At 52.2% G+C, this 17,487-nt stretch overlaps 1 protein-coding gene across 1 annotated transcript in view; it reads right to left on the bottom strand.

The window, feature by feature from the left end:
- The window catches only part of HMCN2 (hemicentin 2), a 115,526-nt gene extending 100,932 nt beyond the window's left edge, over positions 1–14,594 (bottom strand). The window contains exons 1-8 of the mRNA XM_032797657.2: positions 13,907–14,594; positions 8,923–8,993; positions 6,565–6,723; positions 6,051–6,173; positions 3,714–3,885; positions 2,708–2,814; positions 1,733–1,853; positions 911–1,174 (exon numbers count right to left, since the gene is read on the bottom strand). Of these exons, the coding sequence (XP_032653548.1) occupies positions 911–1,174; positions 1,733–1,853; positions 2,708–2,814; positions 3,714–3,885; positions 6,051–6,173; positions 6,565–6,723; positions 8,923–8,993; positions 13,907–14,207 (1,318 nt within the window). The 5' untranslated portion in view covers positions 14,208–14,594. The remainder of the gene's footprint in view (positions 1–910; positions 1,175–1,732; positions 1,854–2,707; positions 2,815–3,713; positions 3,886–6,050; positions 6,174–6,564; positions 6,724–8,922; positions 8,994–13,906) is intronic.
- Positions 14,595–17,487: the final 2,893 nt, after the last annotated feature.

The raw sequence follows: 17,487 nt of genomic DNA, 5'->3' as shown, positions 1-17,487 counted from the left end.
AAAAGAGAGAGAGAGACTGAGACTCCATAATTCTCAGAAACAGAACACTGAAAATTTGATTGGGGAGAGGAAAAAAAAATAACCATGAAAAAAACGCAAACGAGACCCCTGTGCTGAAATGGAACGGTCTTTCCTTTAAAGAATGAGCAGCCCCTGAATGCCTTTGTCCTAATAACTCACTATAACAGCTAAAGCGAGGGCCCCATTCGGTAAGGCACAGGTCCTGCTGTAATGGTATGTTTACTTGCAGTATATTCTGCAGACACTAGAACTGTGTGTGCTCTGTAGAGTACTAGCGAGGGTGTGGTTCTGGTAAACAATGGAGACTAAGCTGGATCTCAAAGCTGTGGAGTAACCTGTTTGTTCATGGTTCTAATTGCAGCTGTTTGGGTTTAATAAATATCTCCTGTCTGTGAAAGGCTGCAATTCCATAGTCTATTATGAAACTGGCTACTCCTCCCGCTCTGGGCATTTATATCACACGTATCACTGCAACATCTGCTTCACCCATGCTTTCAAATAGCAGCTTCACTCCCTGAGCCAAATAGGACAAGCTTCCCCCAACTTTGCCTGTACATTTAAATAAACGTGTCACTGGCTATGCAGGCAGCTACAAACCCTTCTCCCAGAAGAGGGCTAGGTTTTGTGCTCATGGAAGGAAGTTGGACAGATGAACCCGCTCGAGATAGGTGGGGTTCCACCAGGGAGGGAGTATTAGAGAAATGGCCCTGCCAGAGTCCATTCAGACATTACACCTACCCCCAGCCCTTTCCTGGGTGATTTCAGGTATCTGCTTGCGAGATGAATAAAAGCTGGTTGGCCTATTCCCAATGCTACTCTAAGAGCTACAAAAAGGCATCAAGCCACCAGCTCCAAATCCCTTCCAGCTGAACAAGACAGAGTCACTCACCTGGGACCACACTGGTGTAGGCGACTCCCGACACACGCTGCAATGGGTGCCCGTTTGGGTCTTCCCCCGTCACTTTCAGCAAGAAGCTTCCCTTGGGTGCCTGGAATTGGGGTCCCACCCAGAGCTGGCTGGAGGAGCCATTGGACAAAGGCCGCGTCGGCAGAGAGACAAGGGGCTGGCCAGAGCTGTTGTACAGCTCTACGCCCTTCAGGTGCCCAGGAGGCTCCAAGCCAGTGCAGTTAATCAGCACAGAGATAGGAAGCCCTGCAGAAACAGGGGAAAGCAGCAGGGAAAGGCAAGGAATGGGAATGCATCCAGGTCAGGCATTGTGAAGCACCGTGACCATTCCTCTCTGCTGCAGACATCACCCCTATTATTCATGGTACTCAGCTACTCAGCGGCTGAGATCACTGCTCTCCATGCTCATCTCATTGTTACCTTGGGCTCCCCTGCCTGCCCACAGCCTCCTGCTGTCTCATCTTGGGCTCCTGGGGACAGGGACTGCATTTGTTCTATGTCTGTACAGCACCAAGCACAATGAGACCCTGCTCTATGTTTGGGACCCCTAGGCACTGCCATCATATCAACAATAATGCCTGTCGGCTCCAGGCTGGATTGCTGCAACAAGGTCCACTCAGAGCTGCTCTGAAGGCCACTGGAAGCTTTAGCAAACGTGGAACATAGCAGCTTGCTCTCTGAGCCCAGCAGAGCAGCGGGGGCCCACTTATCTGGGGCTCCATTAGCTCTACCACTCCGTGTCTTACAGGCAACACTGCCCCTGCCACACACACGCACGCGTGCCCTGGGAAGAGCAGGAGGTACCATGCACAGGCCGCTCTCTGGGGTGGTTTAAGTCGAACGTAGGTTGGGGGGAAAAGCTGGCTCGGAAATCGATGGCGCTGACGCCCGTGATTCTCACAGAGTGGCGGCCACTGCTCTGGATCTGAAAGCCAGACACACAGCAAGCAGAGACATCACATCAGCACGTGTAGGAAGGGGGTATCTCTGACTCCTGAAGCCGCCCAGCACGCAGGATCCAGGGATAGGGGAGAAGGGAGAGGCTGCAGTAAGCTGCAGACAGACCTTTTTAACAGCCTGCATTCTGGGCAGGCACACACTTCCTTCTGCAGCCCTGGAGAGCCACAACAGGACTGGAGTGACAGAACAAGTGGAATCGTGGGAGGAATCTTTATGCTCAGTGAGGCCAAATTCCCCGTTGCCAATGGGAGCATTTCCACTACTTCAACGGAGGTTCACCTCGACACCAATAGAGAAGCTAGCCCCGGGTCTTTTAGAGTTGATTTCAAAGTGCCCTTAACCAACTGACACCTTCTTGAGAAGTCCCATGTCCCTATTTAGTCAGGACACTTGGCTTTCCTTAGAACCCCACCAAGTATTCCCAGTGGCCAGCCCATTGCCTTCCAAAATGGAGCTGGTGGAGGAAGGGGAAACCCAGCCCCTGGGTCAGCCTCCCTTCCTGAATCAGGGCCGCAGCTATCACAAGGGACCCAGCTCCCAGAAGGGGCAGGGGACTAGGGAGGCAACACTCAGGTGTTACAGGGGAGGATGCACAGGCTGGAACCAGTTAACGAGGCAGCAGCAGCGTCTCCACCCCAGAGAGGGGATAGACCGCGGGGAGCAAGCTGGGGACGAGAGAGGCACTGAAGTCACAATCTATACATTTCTCCACGTCTCTTGGCACGGCATGCTGTAAGCAGGATGGGCACGTGGAAGAACCCCTCAGGCAAAGGGGTAGATAGGCCCCTGGCCCAGCAATTCCTTTCGCTTCCATCCTACCTTGACTGACCACATGCCCGGCCGGTGGGGCTTGACGGTCAGCACCTTGGCAGAATTCGGGATGTTGAGGTGTTCCTCCAGGCCCCGGCCTTTCTGAAGGATCTTCCCTGCACCGGCAAGCAGAATCCTTGGGTTAGCACCTCCTGCTTCCCGCTCCCCTGTCCCCAGGAGGGACAGCCCATCCCCGCTACATCCAGTAGTTGGTGGCTTTCCAACAAGCCAGGCCCAACGGATCTGCCCACTGCGGCCTGCCCAGGACAGAGGAAGGCGGAAGCCCAGTCTGAGCTGCCCACATGTCCCTCTGCTCATTCTAAACCCTGAGTATCCACAGCCTCTCAGTCCCTTCCATGGGACCCAGAGTTGGGAGGGTCACTCGTTCACCCATGCTGCCTATCTGCACTGCTCCCTTCCCAGCTCCGAGCCCCCACATCACTCCCCTTTAAACCTCATCCTCCTAGTCTCCCTCGTGTCCTCAGCGCTCTCTGCAGGTCGTTTGCTTACACCGTGCATTGACAAAGCTAGGGGAAAGCCAGCCAAGTGGGGTAACTTCAGTGGCTGAGGAGCAGTTACTGTCAATTGGCCATTGTCAACTGATAGCGGGGAAGAAAAGCCCGGAAGGGATGGGGAAAAGCACCTCTTATAAAATTAAAGTATGAATTTAACATGGCAGAGGGAAGAGAGACACTTGAGAGCTTAATAAGGTCTTTGCAACTCATTACTTTTTGCCGAACAGATTTTTGTCCTGTGGCTCATCTCCCTGAGCACAGTTCAGCTTGGTTATTCCCTGGTCTCAGTCTCCCATTCACTCATCAAATGAGCCCCTGGTCGGGTCCCCAAAGGGAACTGAACTAAGGACCGTTTTAGCTCTAATCCCCTAGCTCTCTGCTGCTTGCGCCAGTGGACCCGCAGCCAGTGTAGGCTGCTCACTGGGTGTTCCCCATAGCCGGAACCATCCTCCTCCTGCCCGAGACTGGGACCTGCTTGCTAACCCTGCCCTTGTACATACCTGCCGGATCCCTGACTTCGATCTCTGGAGCGGGCCCACTTACGGAGATGGTGACTTCCTTCAGGCTGGGGTCAAAGGGAACCAGCCAGGTGTGCTCTCCCCCCCGCTCGTGGTCTGTGGACAGCAGGTGGACTTTGGAGGCCTGGATAGCCTCTTCCACCCATTTCAGCACCTACGGGGCAGAGAGGATGATGTGGCGCAAGAAGATAGGAATGGAAGGCGCCTCAAATGTGAAATGCGGTCCCCTCCTATGACAGATCACCCTGCCATAAACCCAGGATGCTCCCCGGTGTGCTGAGATGCACAGACATTGAGATATTGGGAGGGGGTCTGCTGTCAGGGCTGTTGCCACTGGTTACCTCTGCCCCGAAGGTGCAGGAGTGGTGAGAGTCCAGGCACAAACTAGGCAGGGGAAATACACACTTTATGTATACAGAGATTAGGTCAGCTACAAGAGCAGGAAGGACCGAGCCTTCTCAGGATTCGCCATCGAGATCTTGAGCAACTCAACTGGAGGGTGAGGCCTGGCTCCTCCAGCCCCATGGGAAAGCCGGCAGGCCCTTTAATGGGCACCGCACAAACCCCAGCCATCATGGTGCCATGAGGTGCACATCGCGAGCTCTCCACGGGGAGGAAAGCAGGCTAGGGAGGGCACAGATCTGTACCAGAACCTCCACCATGCGTAGGGCCGAGACAAACACATTTGGACAGAGCCCAGTATACGCGACGTGGGAAGCTCCTGGGACACCGCAGGGTGGGGCTGAGCAGGGGGGCGGTGTGCAGGGGAGATGGGGTAGCCAGAACAGGCAGCACAGGACACAGCCAGGCTCCCTAACACGTTCTTCGCTCCTTCCCGCCTTGCTCACACCTGCCCCTCCGCCCCTTGCTCACACCTGCCCCTCCCTTTCCCCTTTGGTTTCACTCCTTGCACCGTTTGCTTTGTTCCCGTAAAACAGAAAAACAACCTGCTTGTGGAAGTCCTGCAGGGGATCGAGTGCCGGAGCCCAGCCCCTGCTCCCCGTGGGCCCTGCGCACAGAGACGTGACAGGACACGGGGGAGGTTAGATATGGACACAGAAATCCAGCTCCGGTTCCTCCCTTCGCCCAAGGGAAGAAGCAGGCTGAGGGAGCCCCTCCAGCTCCAGAGCAGAGCTCAGCTGGCAACAGGAAACCCCTGACTGGCCAGCAGCGCTGACCCCAGCCTGCCCCTAGCCAGAAGGATGGTGCAGGACTTTGAGTGATTGAAGTCCCAGCTCCTGGGACTCAGGAGACCTGGATTCAACTCCACGCTCTGTCACAGGCTTTTGTGTGAGCTTGGGCAAGCGACTAGTCTCTGTGCTGCGGTTTGCCACCTGTACAATGGGCCAATAGTCCTGCCCTGCCTCACAGGGGATGGTGACGATAAATACACTACAGGCTGCGGGATGCTCTGGTACTGGGGTACCATTACTTTGGTAACAGGGACCCACCTGAGTACCAGAGAGCATGTCACACCTCATACATGAATGGCAGATTACAACGGCATTTACTAGTCCCATCGGTCCCTGCAGCTGGCTCCAGATAACGGGAACAAGGAAAACAGTCTGAGGCTCCAGCCTTAACTGATTATCCCGCACACACTGTTTTGCAGGTGCTGGAGCAGGGAGGGAGGCAGGGTGCAGGGAAAAGGAGACCACAGCGAGGGCTGATCCTTTCCAGTTACGAAGCAAACACACCCACTTGCTATGTTGGAGGAATTAAAGAATCTGGCGTAATTATTATTGCCAGATGGCTCCCACTCAGCCTCTCGGAGCAGACAACTGATTAACCTGCCCCTTGCCCATGGAAATACTCGTCAGTAGACTGTGCAACAGCCAGCAGCCGGGAAGGGGAGGGGAAGGGAGGCAGAAGGAGAGCTCACCGCTCCCAAACTGTTGTTAATAGTTAGACAAACGCTCGCCTCCTGCTCTCCGAGCACTTCACAGACATGCTGGGTCAAGACCGTCAAAGGCAGAGTCTAAAGGCAGGTTCCTGGGTCCATAGTTAGGGACCTGCCTGATTTTCAAAGGTGTGGAGCACCCAACAGCTTGTTGTAATGAGCCATAAATGACATGTCTGTGCTCAGTCCATGATTTTTAGTATCTAGCAAAGTGATGAATTTAAGCTCCCAGGCTTATCTTTTGAAGGCATTGGGCAGGTTTCCTTCGCGGATGAGGACTGAGAGGTCAGATAGGGAGTGATCGCTCTGTGAAAAGTGTTCACCTGCCAGTGACAAGGTGTTTTTGTCTTTTATCATTTTTCTGCCCGAGTTCATTCGAGATGCTCACAAATAACAAAATTCAGGTGTTTTCTACTCACCTCTTTCACCTGTTGTTTATCCAGATGGAATATCTGTCCAGAGCTGATAGCAGCAATTTCTTCGTACACTTGATACCCAGGGTGGCTTCTGTCCCCGCAATCCCCCGTTAGCACGAACACAACCTGCCACAGGGAAATGCAAGACAGCAAACCAAGTCAGGAGAGACTGTCCAACCTGGGGAGATGCAAACCATCCTCCTCCCTTCCCCACTGGCAGCAGATTGGCATGTGCCAACTACAATGTGAACAACTCTTATGAGAGGGTCCATGTCTCTATATATGTCAAGAGTTAGCCAACAGAAAACGTACCAGCAGACGGAGGTAAAGACATGGCACTGTTTATAGGTTTTGCAGGACCAGTACAGCTGGGTACTGTTGTGCTTTGCAAAAGGTTTCCTTTGCGCAGCTCTTCATCACCTTGTGGGCTCAGGAAGTGGATGTTCAGTGACTCCTGGGTCACAGAGAAGGGACATCTTCTGGAAACGCAGCTGCAAGCCAGTAGCTGGACTCTCACCTGGGACTGTTTGTGCTGCAGGAGCTGCAGCAACTCCTGTTTGTGCTTGTAGTCTTTGGCCCGGGCATCTGAGAACACATAGATGAACGATCCTGGGTGCGAGACTTCCACAGCCAGCTGGATGGCTCCAACGCTCATCTCTGGGCAATCCCCTCCGCCCTGCAGTCAAAGAGCCCATTAGGAAACCCGAGTAATCCTAACGGAGCCCATAGTGAGGGCTGCAGGAATCAACCTGGGGTGGGATGCCATTTCCATTAGCCAGGGGAAAACTTGCTAAGACCATGTGCCCCATCATGATCACTACCTCATCTTCCAAGAGTTCAGTGAACAAAGCCTGCTCTGCCCTGGGCATATATCCTGAGCCAGGGCAACCCCCAGTGTGGACAGGCACAGTGCTATTTGCACTAGCAGTGCCTGAGCATGCGTATGCATCCCAGGTGCAAACAGCAGCTCCACCTGGCTACACAGGTGCCCCGTCACAAGCTGCTGGAATGAAGCTAAAGGCAGCAGCCCCACTCAGTGTCTCACCCACACTTCAGAAACACTAGGATTCGTGCCTTTTTCAGAAACCAAAATGCCACTTGTGAGTAGTTTATAAAGGGTTAATAAATGATAATAGATGTTGTCATCACAGTTAATTATAGACCGTCACAGAGACCAACAGGTTGCTTGTAACCATCTTTAACACCTTCGACTACTGAGCTGGTGACCTCAGATAACACACACTGCTCCTGCCAGTAACCTGCTCGCAACCCTATGATTCATTCACAAATGGACCCTCCATGCAAAGCATGTGCAGTGCAAACACAAGGCGACTAGATGCCAGCTCCCGGTGGCCCCCAAGGCAGCTCAGCAAGAGTCATCCAATCTCCTGTTGTCCCAGGGCTTCCCAGCCTTCCCTCTGGTGCAACAGTTTCATCTCACATACAGAGGAAAACAGAATCTAAGCCCCAGCTTTCCTGTAGGACTGAGAAGAGATGCTCATTTAGGGGCCTAGAGAGGGGAGTTCAATAGACCACTCAGCTCTAACCAAGCCATGCCAGGCAGCTGGTCATTACGTACCCAATAATAATGCAGAATACCTTACATTTACCTAGCACTCTGCCGCTCGAAGGACCCTAAAGCTCTTAGCAGTGATACACGTACCCATCCTGCTCTCAGAGCACAGAGATCAATGCATCATTCAAGGTTGTGAATATCTACACATGAGTCACTGCTTCTGTTGCCAAAATGCAGCCATCTCTGCAGTGGAATGCAGTGGGTGTATAACTTTCCATTTCTGTCAGAAATGTTCAGTTTATTGCATCGGAAGAAGCGGTTTTTACCCACAAAAGCTTATGCCCAAATAAATGTGTTCATCTTTAAGGTGCCACTAGACACCTCGTCGCTTTTGTGGACACAGACTGACACGGCTACCCCCCTGATATTTATTGGTTTCGGTTTTTCAATCCAAACCTGAATGTTTTTAGTTTGGGGGGTTGCAATAAAAACCTGAACATTTCTGGTGACAATATTCAATGAAAAACAGATAAACAAAAATTGTTTTCAGCTCAACTTTATGTGGGAGGGAGAAAACTCATGTCGGGAACAACTCCAGTAGCTCCCCAAGTCGCACCCTAGGCAGGACCCCTGCTCCTGCAAAGAGCTCCCAGGGATCTAGAATAGCCAGGGGCGGACAAGCCTCAGGTCTAAGTCCCATCCAAAGATGGCACCTGCAGCAGCAGAGCACCCCCGGCATCTTGCTGGGGCACTGAGCACACCAGCCCGCCCCCTACCTCTTCCCCAGGGTCTCTCCCAACCAACGCAGAGCTGCTCTGTGCTCTTCTCCACCCCCAGAAGCCTCAGGCACAGCATGCGCGTTGGGAGCACGCCAGGGGGCACCACCAGGACATTCCCACACCTCAGCTATTCTCCAGTAAGGGGCAGCTGGGCACACCCTGAGGCTGCTCTACGTCTGTGTTAGGAGTTGAACTTGCCCCCAGCAGCACCAGCATTAGCCCTTCTCTTTCCCTGCCCCGGGCATAGAAATGTATCTCCCTTAAGAGTGACAAGTGCCACCAGAATTCCTCGCTGCACCCAGTCCACACGTAGCAGAGAGGATCGTGCTGCTGGAGGATGCTCCTAGTTACTTTTAAATGTAATGACAAAGCCAAATTCTTTCCTCTGGCCCGGATTTCATGTCAGCTCAGCTTAGGAGTTACACCCCTTAGCATCTGGGGCTTCTTTGCCAACCGCTAAGGGTTACATTCCAACCAAACAAGCTGGGTTTCTAAACTGGCCACACTCAGGTTTCAAATACCAGTTACCACAGGCCACTAGCCGACACTACAGATTTTAAGATGAGGTGGACAACTGTACCTGAACATAGAGACCTCTGAGCTCTCGCTGGAACTCCTCGGGATCTTCTGTGAGGGTTGCTGGTCCAACCTCTGCCAAAGATATCGAGACAGCAGATATCAGCACTTTCTCCTCTCTGGGCACAAGTCTGTAATCTTCCTTCTCTCTCATATATTAAGTTTCCCTATATCAGCCCCTCTAGGCCTATGAGAGAGAAAAGGTGGGTGAGGTAATATCTTTTACTGAACCAACCTCTGTTGGTGAAAGAGACAATCTTTCAAGCTACACAGAGTTCTTCTTCACCCACCTTGTCTCTCTAGTATCCTGGGCCCAACACAGCTACAACACCACCACAAACACCAAAAGGCCTATGTTAGTTTCTGCCTGTCCCCAGAAACCTGAATCAGCAACTATAGCTTCCTTTCAAAGAACACTCCCTTGCCACTGGAAGAACGCTGGGTCTCCTTTACTGGGCTGGTAGATGATGGCTCGGCTAGTCGGTGGTTTTCCACGGTGGCCACCATCCCGTGTGGCATTGAAAGGTAATCTCCCCTCTGGCCTCCCAAAAAAGCAGCCCTGTAATGGGACACTTTCTAGATTACAGGCTATTTAGGTCTCACCCACATTGTAACAGGACTTTGTTACACCCCCATATGGCTTGGTCCTGCAAACGGGACCGAGCCAGGCACTCAGGCACCAAGTCAGCACAGAAGGGCCGTGCTGCCGCTGCAGCTTCGCTGCTCTGGTACCAGCGCTAAGTAAAGCTGGCTCAGGTGCATCATACCCCACAACGGGAGTGCAGACATACCCTTTGTTGACAGAGGGTTGGAATTCAGGAGTTGCTGGCTCAGTCCTGTGCTCAGGCCACAAGAGCAGATTCCATCACACTCAGGGTATGTCTACACTGCAAGGAAACACCGCAGCTGGCCCATGCAGCTCTGGAACTCCCCCACTTCACAGGGTCCTATAGCCCAGGCGCCAGCCCGAGCCCAGATGTCTTCATTGCAATTAGACAACCTCGCAGCCTGAGCCCCCAAGCCCAAGTCAGCTGGCACAGGCCAGCCATGGGTTTTTAACTGCAGTGTAGACGTACCCTCATCGGTGCAGCAGGCATCTTCCCATGTGAGCGATGCCTTTACACGGTTAACACCCCTCCCCTCTGGGCCTTGCAGATTTGGGTGAGACGGGGGGGCACCTTCAAAGCCTACTATTCTGCTAGTGGCTAGAGCAGGGCAGGTGGATGCCCAAGCTCCCGGGTTCTACTTCCTGGCTGTGACCCGGGGCATGTCACTGCAGCCTTGTCTACAATGAGAAAATACATCACGCTGACACGTTTTAACTAATGCAACACTAAACCGACTCTGCCCTAGAGTTAACCACGACCAGCTCCTAACATGTTATTAAAACATGACTGCCCTTGTTCTCCCCAAAGGCAAAAATCATGTTTTGCATCAAGTTAGCTAAGAGTAGTTAACACAATGCACTTTCACAGGTCTATTGCGTCTCAGTTTTCCCACCGCTCTCTGGGGGTTAAGAGCACCGATCTGCCTCAGAGGAGGGCTGGGAGTTTTAATGGAAGAGACCTTCAGATGAATGATGCCATATTTCGGTGCAAAGAGCCATCAACACACCGAACTTTGGCTCAGCACCAGTGAACTGACCAATCGCACCCCTTCCCTAGACCGCTTCTCTCTGGACATGAGACAGGCTCGGAGGCCTCTGAAACAACGTCAACTCTCTGACCAACTCCCACAGAGACTGGAAGGCTTTTCCTTTAGCTTAACAGGAGAGATGGCCAATTTACCAAGCCAGGGTGCTCCAGTTACAGCAAACCAGACACCTGGCCTGACAAGGGACTTTGCAGCCAGACGAGTCCTTGGAAAGAGGGAACCCCATCTGTTTCTATGCAAACGTAAACAGTTACAGTGGGACAGAAGTACCACAGGGCCTGAGCACTTCCCTCAGCCCTGCCCACCATGCCCCATCCTCCCGCACCTCCCAAGCTATTTCAGCTCTTTCCCGGGTTGACGGAGACCCTCTGCTTTCCAGGTGCCCTTTGTGACGGCACTGAGAGGTGATCACCCTTACAAAGCCCAAGGAGGGTTGTAACCGCTACCATACCAGAGGACACGGGTGCAGCCCCAGAATCCCTCCAGACTTTTAAAAGATGGTTGGCCTTGCAGCATGGACAAGGCCGATCAGCACAGTAACTAGGTTACCAGACTGAGCTACGGCCTTGGACTGCAGCCTGGCCTTGGTCCGGCCTAGACTACAAGACAGAGCCCTGCTGGGTAGTTATTCCTGTGAGGGCAGGACCTTGGCTGTGGTGTGATGGCAACAATGCACAGCACATGCAGAGCAGATGTTGTGGGTATGAAACTTCCCGGTGTGGAGCAGCGTGGGACAGAGAATGGAGGAACGGGAACTTGCCAAGTCCTTAAGTATCCCCATTTAGATGAGCCACAGAGTCAACTGACTTATCTGGGTCCATCCCCAAGGAAGAGTCATGTTCAGTACCTTGAGACATTCCATACACAGGACCATATTAAATGGAGTCCACTCAAATCACCTGGCCTAATGTTCTTCGGGGGGCCATCTCCAACGGTAACCAGTGCAGAAACACGAGCTGCCTGGGTTTAATGGACAAGCCAGCTGTTCTCTCTGTTACAAAAGACAGATGCATCCCCATCGACCAAAGGATGCAAGGCTATAAAGAGGGGTCCTGTTTCTATTTTAAGGAGTGTACACAACAGACAGATGCCGGTTCATTCTAAAAGTGCCTCTGACAGCTTCTCCTGCTGTCTTCAGTATTCTTAATTCAAATGTTCCTTTCTTCATAATTGCTATTTTCTGTCTGAATTTTTGGCAGAGAGCTTGTTCTTATTTGGTATGAATGATTAGCACCTCATGGATGTGTACATAAGCAAGGACCAGTAAGAGGAGCAACTTTCATCTTTATTTAACTTAGAGCATTGTTTCCTTGTTTATTATCACCATTCAAATAAACAATAAAGACTTCTAGCCCAGTTGTGTTCTTCAGATAGAAAGACCTCAAACTGCTCTGTGGCATCTCTTCACCCGACCACTAAAATTCAGCCAACTCTGGAGTGATCACTGTAACTGTAACAGCATACAGCAACAGTAATTTGGGACAGGATGTGAAGTGTATCAGCCAGCAGAAAAAGCAAAAGAGGATTTTTAGGGAAGCAGGATGTGATTAATCAAATTAGAATATGGCCAGGGTTCTCAGAACTAACACCATAATTAATCCTTGTGACAAGTGACCTGCCCTCATTAATGCCCACAAGGAGCAGCCAATATACAGCACTTGCAGTACTGTAGGGCCCTTACCATACCGCTGGTTCTGTGCTGGCTGGAGAAGCTAGAGTTCAAGCCCACAAGGCAGCCTGGGGTCGAATTCAAGCCACTAGCCAGGAGTGAAAGTAACTTAAAGGATTTACTTGTATGCTGAGTCCTGTGCAGGGGGCGTGGCCTCAATGGGAAGAGGCGGGGCCTTTAAATACCCATGCCCTTTAAATCAAGATTTAAAGGCCCCGGGGCTCCGGCTGCGGTGGCCAGAGCCCCGGGCCCTTTAAATCACCCCCGGAGCTCCCAGCAACAGAGACAGCTGGGAGCCCAGGGGTGATTTAAAGGGCCCGGGGCTCTGGCCACTGCTACCGCAGCGGANGCAACAGAGACAGCTGGGAGCCCAGGGGTGATTTAAAGGGCCCGGGGCTCTGGCCACTGCTACCGCAGCGGAGCTCCTGGCCCTTTAAATCGCTGACGGAGTTCCAGGGGCTCCTGGCTGCTGCCGTTACCCTGGGGCTCCAGCAAACAGGCTCGGGCAGTGATTTAAAGGGCCCGCCGGCAGCAATTTAAAGGGCCTAGGGCTCCGGGAGCAGGGCTCAGGCGACGATTTAAAGGGCCCGGGGCTCTGGCCGCTACAGGGAGCCCGGGGTCCTTTAAATCGCCAGCCTGGGGAAGCCAGTCCACTGTCCGGCACAGCAAACTGGCTTACTTTCACCTCTGCTGCTAGTCCAAGATAAAAGCCAAGTAGCCTTATCTTCACTGTTATTTTAACCTGTGTTAGATGACCTGAGTTAAGGACACACTTTTGGCAGTACAGACACATCCTCAGAGAGCCACCTACTGCGTCACCAATACCCCTGTCCTGCAGCACCCAGCCACTCTGAGGTCTTCCATCCAAGTACAGAGTTGGCCCAACCCTGCTTCAGTTCCGGGACTAGAGGAAATTGCAGTCCAAGCTGCATGGCCAGGAATTAAGCAAGGACCTGAGGCTAAAGCAATCGAAATGGGATGGTAACAGTGAGGAGAATCAGCTGCAGCAGGAATCCCCCAGGATTTGGGAAGGCTTGTTAGAATTACTTCAGGAAATTGGCAGCTTCCATCTCAGGCCCTGGCTGTCTGGGTCAGACTGATGCTTTTCCAAGTTAAACCGATACTTTCTAGCCAGTGAGTCAGGTGCCAATGCTTCTAGCCATATTAGCATAACCCTGCTCTGGCTGTGTTTGGAGCGTTTACCTCCCAGCTTGCCCTGTGCCTAATAAGGCTGAAAAGCTGAGGATCAGAAGGGGGACAATAGGGCAAGACAAAGTTGCCTTGAACGGGTAGGGGGACTTTGATCCTTACTAAATGCAGCTCTGTTTGTTTTCATACCAAGCCAAGGTTAATGGAACCACAGTACCAGGCCTTTTACGGGAGCAGAACCTAGTCCCCAGAGTGAAATGGGCTCAGTCTGACTGGAACCAATGGCCCTAAATTAGTGCAATGCAATGTCTTGCGCAAATGAGGCCTGTATTTCATAGCATTTTTCATAGTGGACCAGAACAATTGATTCTGGCTTAACGCAATGCGGCACTTTATCTGGACCAGAACCATGGATCCTGGTTTCTTGCACTGCATTGCCCTGGACCAGAACCAGGGGTCTCAGGTCAGCACAATGCATTTTTCTCAACAGGATTAGCGTGAACCGGAACCGCCTTACCTGGGTCATGAAAGGGGATCAGCGCATAGTTGCTAATGGCTTTTGTGCTCCTGCTGAGTGTCCGCGCCAAGATCCGGGCTGCTCCATCCATCACCTGCACCAGGTCGTCATACATGGAGCCAGTGACATCAAAGACAAAGGCCAAGGTGACCCCTCCAGAATCAGGGATGGGCTCTCCAAGGCCTGAGGCCAGTAGCAACCAAAGCCCCAGGAGGAGCCCTGCTCTATGATGCATGGCTTGGGAGTCCACCAATGCACAGAGATAGGCAACCACTCTGCTCCTGCTACTGCCTGGAGACATGGCACCCCCAAACCTTTGCGAGATTCCTTCTTCGGCTTCCTTCGTGCAAAATGCTCCTTCTCCAGTTCGTCCCTCCCGCACTTCCCAAAAAGAGCTGAGACTCTCCCCCAGGGCCAGAACGATCCCAGGCAGAGAAATCAGGCTGTCTTTTCCTTAGCTACTTCTAGAGGGGCAGAGGAGAGCCCCCAGCTGCAGACCCAGCTCCCCTACAACCTTTCCATTCATTCCTGGCTGCTCCCAGACAGGCACTGAAACAAATCAGCTGCCAGTGCTGCTGGGCTAATGTCCCTTTGCTAGAAGGTGCCCTCCTTGGGGAGGGGCGACCCGAGACCAGCTCTTGGAAGAAGTGCAGCCACCAACAGCTGCATGAAGGAAAATCCTCCAAAGTTCAGCTTCTGCAAGGGAGAAGAAAAGCACTTTCTGAGCAACTCCCCTGGTGAGGCGGTGGGTGGGAGCTGGAGGAAGGGGCGATTGGAAGCAGGTCCTAAAGCCCACATTATTCACTGAAATACTAGCCTGTTCTGCTCCCCCACCACTCAAACAGTCCTGGGCTCAAGCCAGCGGACGCAGGCTGAATGCGACAGGGGGTCAGAGGAGGACACGGGGCAAGCAGCTGAATGGATGTGGGGAAACCAGGCCAAGAAGGAAAGATATACAGGAGGGGAGAACAGCTGGATGTTCACTGAAATGTAAAGGGAGCGGCGGATGAGGCAGCTCCAAGCACACCAAGCGCTTCCCCTGAAAACACAGAGCAGGGCAGGTCTCTGGTGCGGCTTGAGGAGGCCGGCTGGATTCTCAGCACAAACGGCAGACACGGCCTCCCAGCTAGAAAGGCCCATAGGGTGACACAGACGCGCCTCGCCTGGGAAGGGGGGTGCAGACAAAAGCCACCCCACCAGCCTTCAAGCTGCAGCCCACAGTGATTAGCTTGCAAATGGTAATACAAACACAGAGAAACCTAGAGCAAGGGGTGGGGTGGGAAATGCATTCCTTGTCTGTGAAGTTATAGATTATTTCAAGCCAGGGAACAAGTAATCGGGGGGAGGGGGGGGTGAAGGACCCCGTGGGCAAGATTTTTGGCTCCCCTTAGAGATAAGCCACTGAGCTCTTCCAGATCTTATCTGGGCCATCTGAATAAGACACTCAGCTGGTGCTCAGGTTTCAGAGTGGTGGCCCTTAGTCTGTAACAGCAAAAACAAGGAGGAGTCCGATTTGTTAGTCTCTAAGGTGCCACAAGGACTCCTAGGTGTTGCTCAGTCAGTTCCTTAAGAAAGGAGATTCAGGGATCACTCATTTGCTAAGGCCAACAGGTGAAAAGGCAAGGCAGAGAGGAAAGAGCCCCCAAGCAGTACATTCAGTGCCTCTCTCTGTGCTGTGCAGCCAGGCTCATGGAAGCCTCTCTCCATCTTCTCATTCTCTGGGTCAAATTCTGATCCGAGTTCTATCAATGCAACCCAACAGACTCACACCGAGTGGCATACAAGTCACAGAGCAATGTCAGATCAGAATCATAGGCCTTGTCCACACACCAGCCTGCAGCCACTCAGTGAAACTGGTGCAAACCCCTCAGTGCACATTCATTTTGGTTTAAAAGTAGAGGGTTTCATCTTTAGCTTAATCCTGTCCCTGATCAATTTAAACTAAACCCCCAAATAACCCCAATTTAAACCAAAGTAAGAGTGTCCACACAGCTTTTTGTGCAGGGTTAACTAAACAGTTTTCAAATCACAACACAAGTTCAACCCATGCAACTATGTACATAGACAAGACCTCAGCGTAGCAGGCTGCAGCAGGGAGGCCCCCCATCTTTTTCGTTTATTAGAAGAGATGTTTAATTTCCCTGTCACTAGTTCCTGAAGCAGATATCGTATCAAGGAAACACGGAAGAAAAGAAGAAGGGAGAGATCTATGGTAACGTCAATCTTGGGAAAAGAGTCTTTAAAGAAACAAACGGGAGCCCTGGGAAAGTGCCCTGATTAGTGTTCACAGGCAGGGCTTCATAAAGGTCCCCAATCCACCGAAATGGCAAGGCAGCCTCTTGGACAGACACTTCCAGGAGGGAACTATTCCTTCGTTCTTTCCACTCAGTATCGCACCCAAGTCAGCCAGCAGCAGTCAGTTGGGTGCTTCTAATTTACTGCTCCACCCACAAACTGGCTCCAACCTGCCTTCATCTACTCACTTCACACTACAGAATATTGTCTGCAAAGCAACAGCAAGAGGTGTTGCCCTCCTGCACATGGATGCAGCAGCTGAGCAATTGGTCTCCTCTTTAGCTAGCAGGGCCAGGAGAATGAGCTGGGTGATATGGACTAGATGAGCTGCAGGAGGCTGTAACCACACCAGCAGGTGAACATCTGACACACTGCAGAGGTCACACTTCCCAGATGGACACTGGAGGAATCTGAAGGTGACTCAGTGACAATGGATTCCATCCAATTTGATTTTTTTACTCCAGAAGGGCCTAGTCACAGAAACGCCTGCGTCTGAACCTGCTGCATGTGGGGCAGCTGGCTGGTCCAGTGCCTTAAGAGGCTGCCTGGTATTTCGTTGGGTTGTTTTCTATCAGTCACCTTTAAGAATGCTTGGGAGGCTAATTCCCTGTAATTACCTTATCTATTGCTACTGAGCAACCATTTACTTCCTAGCCCAGCTGCAGCCCATCAGGAGAGCAACTCCAGACACACCAGAATCTGGCTCTTTTTCCTTTTATGAATAACCATCTTGTTCGACCAAGCAGGATTGTTCAGCACTGAGGGGTAACCGAAGAGCAGAACTAGCCAGGCGAGGGGATTCATGCAAGGGAAGTGTCACCATCTTTCCATCTTCTGCAAAAGGCCCAGGAGGAGGACAGAGCCCAAATTCCTAAAGAGGTCGCAGCCGCGTGCAAGCATTTCCAGTTCTGCTGGAAACACCGAAGGGAGGTGGCAGGGCCTGAGAAATCAAAGCCCAGGAGTTCATTCCCCTCCCAGAGCATTTTAACTTACTTGGAAAGTAAACTGGTTTGTACCCACAGCTTCGTCCCAGGGATGGTGGCTGCACAGGGCACGTAAAATCCACATTAGCCAGGGATCTGAGGGCAATGCAGGCCCCTGGGTCACAGACCCTTTGCTTGTCCACCTCCCTCCCTGTTGGGAGCGAGTTCAACTCACGACTGCTTCTTTTCAGGAGAGCCCTAGCTTTGGGCTGTGCCCAGGAGTGGCTCCCTCTCTCTCAGCAGGAAAGGGGTGCACAGAGAACCCACTTCCATGCTGTCTGTGCTCACTTTACCTACCGGCTT

This window comes from Chelonoidis abingdonii, chromosome 24, assembly GCF_003597395.2.
Source record: "Chelonoidis abingdonii isolate Lonesome George chromosome 24, CheloAbing_2.0, whole genome shotgun sequence".
Lineage (NCBI taxonomy): Eukaryota > Metazoa > Chordata > Testudines > Testudinidae > Chelonoidis > Chelonoidis abingdonii.
Note: the sequence above shows the minus strand (reverse complement) of the source record. Positions and strands in the feature narration are given on the sequence as shown.